At 36.2% G+C, this 9,067-nt stretch overlaps 1 protein-coding gene across 1 annotated transcript in view; it reads right to left on the reverse strand.

The window, feature by feature from the left end:
* Nucleotides 1-8,596, reverse strand: part of prkag2b (protein kinase, AMP-activated, gamma 2 non-catalytic subunit b) — a 69,380-nt gene extending 60,784 nt beyond the window's left edge. The window contains exon 1 of the mRNA XM_073849471.1: nt 8,314-8,596. Coding sequence (XP_073705572.1) covers nt 8,314-8,400 — 87 coding nt within the window. The 5' untranslated portion in view covers nt 8,401-8,596. The remainder of the gene's footprint in view (nt 1-8,313) is intronic.
* Nucleotides 8,597-9,067: the final 471 nt, after the last annotated feature.

The raw sequence follows: 9,067 nt of genomic DNA on the forward strand, positions 1-9,067 counted from the left end.
TAAATGTTTTCACTGGTTCGACCGATTTGTACAGCCCAAATATGACAATAATTGACCATTATCAAAACTTAATTTTTGATTAGTAATATGCATGGCTAAAACTTCACTTGGACAACTTTAAAGGCAATTTTCTCAGTATTTATATTTTTTTGCACACTCAGCTTCTAGATTTTTAAATAGTTGTATCTTGGCCAAATATTGTCCTATCCTAACAAACAATACATCAATGGACAGCTATTCAATATTCAATTATTCAGCTTTTATTCAGCCTTTATGACTGATTTTGTGGTCCAGGGTCACATATACAGTCGTGGCCAAAAGTTTTGAGAATTACATAAATATTGGAAATTGGAAAAGTTGCTGCTTAAGTTTTTATAATCGCAATTTGCATATACTCCAGAATGTTATGAAGAGTGATCAGATGAATTGCATAGTCCTTCTTTGCCAATGAAAATTAACTTAATCCAGAAATAAACTTTCCACTGCATTGTTAAGAAGGCTTCAGGGCGTCCAAGAAAGTCCAGCAAGCGCCAGGATCGTCTCCTAAAGAGGATTCAGCTGCGGGATCGGAGTGCCACCAGTGCAGAGCTTGCTCAGGAATGGCAGCAGGCAGGTGTGAGCGCATCTGAACGCACAGTGAGGCCAAGACTTTTGGAAGATGGCCTGGTGTCAAGAAGGGCAGCAAAGAAGCCACTTCTCTCCAAAAAAAAAACAGCAAGGACAGATTGATCTTCTGCAAAAAGTATGGCGAATGGACTGCTGAGGACTGGGGCAAAGTCATATTCTCCGATGAAGCCTCTTTCCGATTGTTTGGGGCATCTGGAAAAAGGCTTGTCCGGAGAAGAAAAGGTGAGCGCTACCATCAGTCCTGTGTCATGGCAACAGTAAAGCATCCTGAGACCATTCATGTGTGGGGTTGCTTCTCATCCAAGGGAGTGGGCTCACTCACAATTTTGCCCAAAAACACAGCCATGAATAAAGAATGGTACCAAAACACCCTCCAACAGCAACTTCTTCCAACAATCCAACAACACTTTGGTGAAGAACAGTGCATTTTCCAACACGATGGAGCACCGTGCCATAAGGCAAAAGTGATAACTAAGTGGCTCGGGGACCAAAACGTTGAAATTTTGGGTCCATGGCCTGGAAACTCCCCAGATCTTAATCCCATTGAGAACTTGTGGTCAATCCTCAAGAGGCGGGTGGACAAACAAAAACCCACTAATTCTGACAAACTCCAAAAAGTGATTATGAAAGAATGGGTTGCTATCAGTCAGGATTTGGCCCAGAAGTTGATTGAGAGCATGCCCAGTCGAATTGCAGAGGTCCTGAAAAAGAAGGGCCAACACTGCAAATACTGACTCTTTGCATAAATGTCATGTAATTGTCGATAAAAGCCTTTGAAACGTATGAAGTGCTTGTAATTATATTTCAGTACATCACAGAAACAACTGAAACAAAGATCTAAAAGCAGTTGAGCAGCAAACTTTGTGAAAACTAATATTTGTGTCATTCTCAAAACTTTTGGCCACGACTGCAGGATTTATAGGATCTATAATCTATTGAGAGATTATTATTAAAAAATGTTATCAGTATAAGAAAGCAAGTTTAAACAGTTTTTCCTAAACAAGAAATTGTAAACCAAAGTGTAAACTAGAGCAGGCAGCGTATTGTTTTTATGTTACTCTTAAATTAGGTTGACATCTGATATCTCATATCTTTGGAAGGCGTCAAGAAGACCTTTGCTCTGTGGACCACAAACAAACTTTTAAAGTCTACGTGGTATGTTATTTACAAGAAAGCGGCTGTAGTCAATCGTAATGGATGTTTTGCTAATGAGAAACAGAGTACTTTAGTCATTCTGCAGCACTGGAAGGACAAAGGAAATTATTTTTCAGTGTTTGCATTAAGAAGTGTTATGTTTACAAGTGGTTATGTTTATGATTCAGATTAAGTTTATGGCTACAGGCAGAGAGTTATGGTTCAGGATGAGGCAGAGGATGAGGAAGAGAGATAAAATTGTCGGAAAGAGGTCAAAGAAATAAGTAACATGTTCAGATATATCTTAAATCCCCTAAAGGAATCGGAGTAAACCAGGACACCTGTTAACTGCTTATTGCGCAATTAATTAGAATAGAATGTACTTAACCAATCCATAAACATGATGTTTATTGGCCATGACAGGAAAAACATGTTTACAGAGAAGAACTCCAACAAGCTTCATACTTGCCTGAAGACTGTGTACTAAAATAGGAAAAGTTTTCTTTTACATTTTTCCAGGCAGTTGGTGATGACACTTTGTAAAGAAACACTATGGGCCTGCGCAAATACCTATAGAGGGTTTGCATTTTATGTCACGTTTTGGTCAGTTACTGGTTATACTCGGATGTAAACAACAGCATGGATTGCACGGATAATGTACTACTGAATACGTTGTATTGCTAATTTATGCTGTCTAAATTATGGAAAAAAAAAACATTTGGACACTGCTAAATCATATAGAGAAGGACTTAGTAAGCAGGAAAGGGCACAATATTTTGACAAACTAAAGTTAATAGGTGGTAAAGATACATACCAGAAGTATTAATTAAGATATTAGCCTAATATTACACCTACCTGACTGGAAATGATAAGAATAAACACAAATGTTGTCAAGATTCTTGCCCTGGAAATCCTGGACTGAACCATATGGAAGCCCATTTCAGCCACATTAGAAAAAAAATCATGCTTTAAAAAGTCGAAAATCTTGACTTATTAAAAAAATATGATTTATTAAATTGAAATTATGACTTTACAAATCGTAATTATGAGATTACAAAAGTCGAAATTATGATTTTACAAGTCTAAACTGACTTAATGACTTTATAAACACATTTGTGGGACATTCTAAAACAAATTTACTTGGCTTAAAACAGTTGAGGACCAAGTTCAATACACACCACAGAAGTATGTCATAATTTCAACCTTTTAAAGTCATAATTTTAACTTCATGGTTTTCACTTTATAAGTAATAATTTAGACTTCTTAAGTCAGTTTGGCCAACCTCCAACACCTTTTGTTCCGCAGACAATTTTTTGAGCTCTTCTCCTTGACTTTTTCGCAGTCTATAGGCACATTTCTATCACAGATTTGTGCAAAACTTTGGCGAAATTTTATAAATGTCAATTAAAATGTATTGCAAAATGACGGCATTTTCATTAACCGACGTTATGCGACTAAAACTGAATTTTTTTTGTAAAAATTTTTTCCCGATTTATGGCAGTTTTTGCGCAATTGACGCGTTTCCATTAGCCGTATTTTCAATTCGCAGTTTCATTTTGCGCAATTTAAGGGGTAATGGAAACGCAGCTTATAATACTTCAAATGTTTTTACTGGTCCGACTGATTAGTACAGCCCAAAACATGACAATAATTGACAATTTTCAGCAGCAATAATCAGCAAAAAACGCAAGTTTCGTTCGGTTCAGTGGCACTGTTTACGTTCATTGGTGCCAATATGGCCGACTGATGACACGTTGTGAAAACACTCTATAGACTCAACACATAAGTGCATGACTACACAGTTTTCAAATATTCAAATTTTTGTAGTTTACACAGTGAGGATAAAGGTATCATTTTCAAAAACCTGCACTTTGAAGCATTTTCAAGTTTGCATTTTCAGGCCCCAAAATCGCAGCTGTTGTGTAAATAAACGGCCAAAATGCATAAAAAGGTGTCCGTATTTAGTTGAAAATGGTGTTGTGTAAATGCCACCTATAAGTAATCATGATTAGCTGATTCAGCTGTGTTTAATTAGAATTAAAGCTAAACTCTGCAGGACACCGGCCCTGCAGGAACAGGTTTGCACACCTGTTTTAAAGCAACAATTAATTCACAAATCACCTCAGTATTTACTCACACTCATGTTGTACGAAACTTCTCTGCTGTTATTAATTCTGTGAAACACAAAAAGATATGTTTTAAAGTAGTGTTGTTTTTGGCGGCCGATTTTCATTTTAGTTTTAGTCTAGTCTTTGTGTGAACCTGACATTTTAGTTTTTATTAGTTTTAGTCAAGTTCATACACCTTTTAGTCTAGTCAAGTTTTAGTCGACTAAAAGTCTGAGCATTTTAGTCTTATTTTAGTCAGAATTACCCACGACTATTTTAGTCTAGTTTTAGTCGACGAAAACTAATGACATTTTAGTCTAGTTTTAGTCTACGAAAACTGATTACATTTAGTCTATTTTTAGTAATGCAATTTTATTTAACTCAGTCAATATAGTATAAGTACCTAGTATAGACAAAACCAAAGTTTTCTTTTAGCTAAACCCATTTCAAACAAGGTTATCTTATTATATTTTTGTTACCTTATAGGCTGAAAAATGCATCCATTGCAGAAGATGCTCTAATTTGAATTTACAATATTTATTTTACCTACCAAACATGTTAGAAGTACACACACATAAATAAAAATTTAATAAAAACAATAAATAAAATAGCATCACATGACAATGCCAGGGAAAAAAAAAACAGAGAAACAAGGTTTGAATGGTCAAGCTACAATTTACTAAAAATTAATGATGTGACATACGACACAGAGGCTTCGAATAATAAAATTAATCAACTTAACAATATTCTTAATTTACTTGATCATCTATGCATACAAGAATCTTTTGTACTTTTGTTTTTTTAAGTTTATTTACAGATTAATTCATTTATACCTTCTGTAAGTAAAATATTTCTTATGGTTTTCTTAGCATAAATGTATTTATTTTATGAAATTGTCCAAAAATTGCTTGGACAACTGGGATGCAAAAGAAACGTTTTCCACCTTTGACCACAAGATGTCATTAGTGTACAACGTGTTGAAAAGCTTCGAGTAATGAACCCTTTTAGATACAGTTGATCCCGTTGGTGCTTCGAAAAGCTTTTTTTTTTTTTTTGTAGAAAAAATGTATGTGTTCTTCCTTCTTTTCCCCCCAAATATGAACCCTATCTGGCCGGGCATTGGTCCCTTTATCTGTGTCAGACTTAACTTTGTTTGTGGGCGTCTTCTAGATAATGCAGCGAGTGGAGCTTGAGGGAGTGACGCCGCTCGCTTGCGGTTTAGGCTAGAAGGGATACAGCTCTGGCAACTGGGCATGCGCACATCAATCTAACATTCTAACATTTCGTTTCGTCTCGTTTTCGTCAACGAAAATAAAGAGACATTTTAGCATAGTTTTTATTTTGTAAACAACATTTAGTCTCGTTTTTAATCGTCAACGATATTTCATAATACATTTTATATAGTCATCGTCACATGACCAGCATTTTCGTTTCGTCTCGTCTCGTTTTCGTCACGTGATAAAGGTTCGTTGACGACGATATTTAGTCATAATTTTCGTTGACGAAAGCAACACTATTTTAAAGTCAATGGAAAAGAAAATTCTCCCTATGTATTTTTTAATCGCATGTTATAGACCTTACTGTGAACAATAGCGTTTACACGACAGCACTGAACGTAAACAATGCCACTGAACCAAACAAAACTTGTATATTTTGTTGATTATTGCTGCTGAAAATTGACATTTTTTTGTCATGTTTTGGGCTGTACTAAGAAGAGTGCAAAAAAACTGAGGAACAAAAGGCGTTTGTGGTTGGCCAAACTCAACCAGGATTTCCAGGGCAACATTCATGTTTGTTCTTATCATTTCCAGTCAGGTAGGTGAAATATTAGGCTAGTATCTTAATTAATACTGCTCATTTGTATCTTTACCACCTATTTACTTTAGTTTGTAAAAATATTGTGCCTTTCCTGCTTCCTTAGTCCTTCTCTATACAATTTAGCAGCTTCCACACGTTTTGTCCGTGGTTTAGACAGCATAAATTAGTGTATTCAGTAGTACATTAACCGTGCAATCAATGCTGTTGTTTACATCCGAGTATCTCCAATATGGCCGTGCATCCGGATAACTGACCAAATCATGATGTAAGTGCAAACCATCTATACATCCATGCATGTCATAGTTTTTAACCTCATAATTCTTAATCAACATGTCATAACTAGACTTCTGTCTGGTGACTTTCAGTCATGTAGTCAGTTTAAACCCTGTCTTTTCACGTTCATCTGCCTCCACTTTTGAGAGCAAAGCCCACATCTCAACATCCATAGAACCAAGTCCCCGTCCTACATTATTCTCTGTCGATAATTCGTTAAACTCTGATGTACTTCCCACATTTCTTTATAACAGTTCACTGTAATTTCGTCTATCAAATTTTAAAAAGGAAATGTCCATGAAAATAATCCTTAGAGCTTGTGTGTAATATTGTATGACCCTGGACCACAAAACCAGTCGGAATAAACTGGTATTTTTCTAAACTGAATGGGGAAAAATTATAGATTTTTCTTTTATGCCAAAAATCAGTAGGATATTAATGTTCCATGAAGATATTTTGTCAATTTCCTACCGTAAATATATCAAAACTTAATATTTGATTAGTCATATGCATTGCTAAGAACTTTATTTGGACAACTTTAAAGGCAATTTTCACAGTATTTAGATTTTTTTGGCACCCTCAGATTCCAGATTTTCAAATAGTTGTATCTCAACCAAATATTGCCCTGTCCTAACAAACCATACATCAATGGAAAGCTTTATTCAGCTTTCAGGTGATGTATAAATTTCCATTTCAAAATACTGACCCTTGTCAATTGCGACTTTTTATCTCACAATTCTGACATTTTTCTCGCAATTTCGAGTTTACATTTTTCTCAGAATTGCGTCACATAAACTCGCAATTCTTTTTTTCTCAGAACTGTGAGATATAAACCCACAGTTGTGAATTATAAAGTCAGAATTGCGAGTTATAAAGTCAAAATTGCAAGATATAAACCTGCAATTTTGACTGTTAATTTCGACTTTATTTATTTTGACTGATAAATGCGACTTTATTTCTCAGAATTGCGAGTTTATATCTTGGAATTCTGACTTTATAACTCGCAATAGCGAGTTTAAATCTCACAATTTCAGATTTTCAAATAGTTGTATCTCAACCAAATATTGCCCTATCTTAACAAGCCATACATCAATGGAAAGCTTTATTCAGCTTTCAGGTGATGTATAAATTTCAATTTCAAAATATTGACCCTTGTCAACGCTTCGTGTGAGGAACAGAAAGAAAATGACATAATTCACAAACAATATTCTCTCCTTCGAATCTCTGCATTTTTATTTTTGCATTTAATAACGTCACTGGTGTCAAAATGCCAACGATTATGGTATGTGTCATGGAAAAAAAAACTGAAAAAAATAAAATACCATCATTAATGTGTTTGGGTCAATAATGTTAAATAATGTTAGAATATTCATTTTTATGATCTAATTCTTAAGTAGCAGTGTGTCTCAAAATATTGACAGCTATGAGCAGGAAATCTTGCATCCCTTTGAAAACCTGAGAGGACTCTACAGTGCATGCTAAGAGAGAAAATGTTTGGCTACAGAATGCAGGATGGCTTACTTATTATCTCCAAGAAAGACAGAACATCAGAGTCATAACTTTAACTTATCTTTGTTTTGAGTAGATGCCCTTGAATGGCATTCCATAAAGGGATAATATACAGACCTGGCCTTGATGTTAATTATGCAGACAGTGGGAGTTTGTATTTCGGCATGTAACCCTATGATGAGTCACGGCTGAGCAAAACGCGCTCTCTTACAGCTGTTTCGCTCACTTCCTCTTTCAGCTTTATAAACAGCCTGGCTCAAGCAATAGCATGGTGTGCCAAAGCGTTTACAATTTGCGCGTACTTTTCGTGCAGTTCTTTTAAACCCGTTAACAATACACTACCGCGTACTTTGTTTAGTTGTAGTACGCAATCAAATGCAGGCCTGCTCGTGTTCAACCAAAGCTTACACACGCGTTCATGTTTGCTACACGCGTTGACGTCGGTGCGGGGGAGGGTTTGCAACTCATGTTTTGACAGCTCAAGCAGAACTGATTTCATACTAAAAATGATACTTTTATACTTCGCACCGCACAACCGTAGTAATAAAAAATACTACGCAACTCAAAACACATCGTCTGAAATTTGAGCTTAATAAGTTGCAGTAACTTCTGAAGCAACAATGTAACATAAAGATGTTCTAAAAATGTAACAAGCTATCTAACGTTCCAAAAATGCATCAGAACGTTTGAAATGTAACCTACTGTAGACAACGAGAAGACTACTTTAAAGACAGTAAACGTATCAAAAGCGTTCCAGACGCCCACGCAGCAACACTCAAGCGGAATTGACTTCACTTAACAAAGCAGTAAAGTAATAAAATATAAACAGCGAAAATAAACTCACTGGCATGTTCAGGCGCAGAGTTCTCTTTTTCTTTGAGGATTTCTTTGCGCTGTCCTTTTTCTTGGAGTCCATCACTGTACTTCCCATTTTCCTGCAGTCAGAATTCTTCTTTTGATATTTAGACGGAAGACGTTCTCCACTGGCGAAATTATTCACGCCAGTTTAGCGATGAAATCGTCGTCCTTAGCGTGAATTTTGCAGAAGCTCGTCGGAGTTAAAACGAGCACATCCCGAGACTCCAGTTCCTTATCAGTGTCACTGCGCCGTGGAGGACATCCGCATTCAACTCCACTTCTGTCATGGGTTCGATTCCCGCACTGAGCAGGCGATTCGCCCGGAGACTGCGCACACCCTTCTCTCCTCCTGAATTGTGAAGGGCTGTAAAGTCGAAGTAGAATACTGTTGCTGAGAAGTGAGTTTTATTTATCGCAGACTTGTCTCGGAAGTTTGACTTCTGTAACATCTGCCCGACTGTGAAGTTGGTGTCAGCCGACTGACTTCCACTGACAGTGTCGCTTCTATTATAGCTACAAGGAAAGTCATGAAAAAATGATTACATTTTTTACAAAGAAATATTAACTTGATCTTGTGTGTATTTTTACAAACTGTTTTTTTCTCTCCATACAAGAACATAGAAGTCAATGGTAACCAAAACTGATTAGCTCTTAAAGGTATAGTTCAAATAAAAAATTAGGTGTTTGGTCATTCATGGGATTCGGTGCCTTTTGTGTCCCCAGTAAAGATCATGATATTA

Source organism: Garra rufa, chromosome 10 (assembly GCF_049309525.1).
Source record: "Garra rufa chromosome 10, GarRuf1.0, whole genome shotgun sequence".
Classification (NCBI taxonomy): domain Eukaryota; kingdom Metazoa; phylum Chordata; class Actinopteri; order Cypriniformes; family Cyprinidae; genus Garra; species Garra rufa.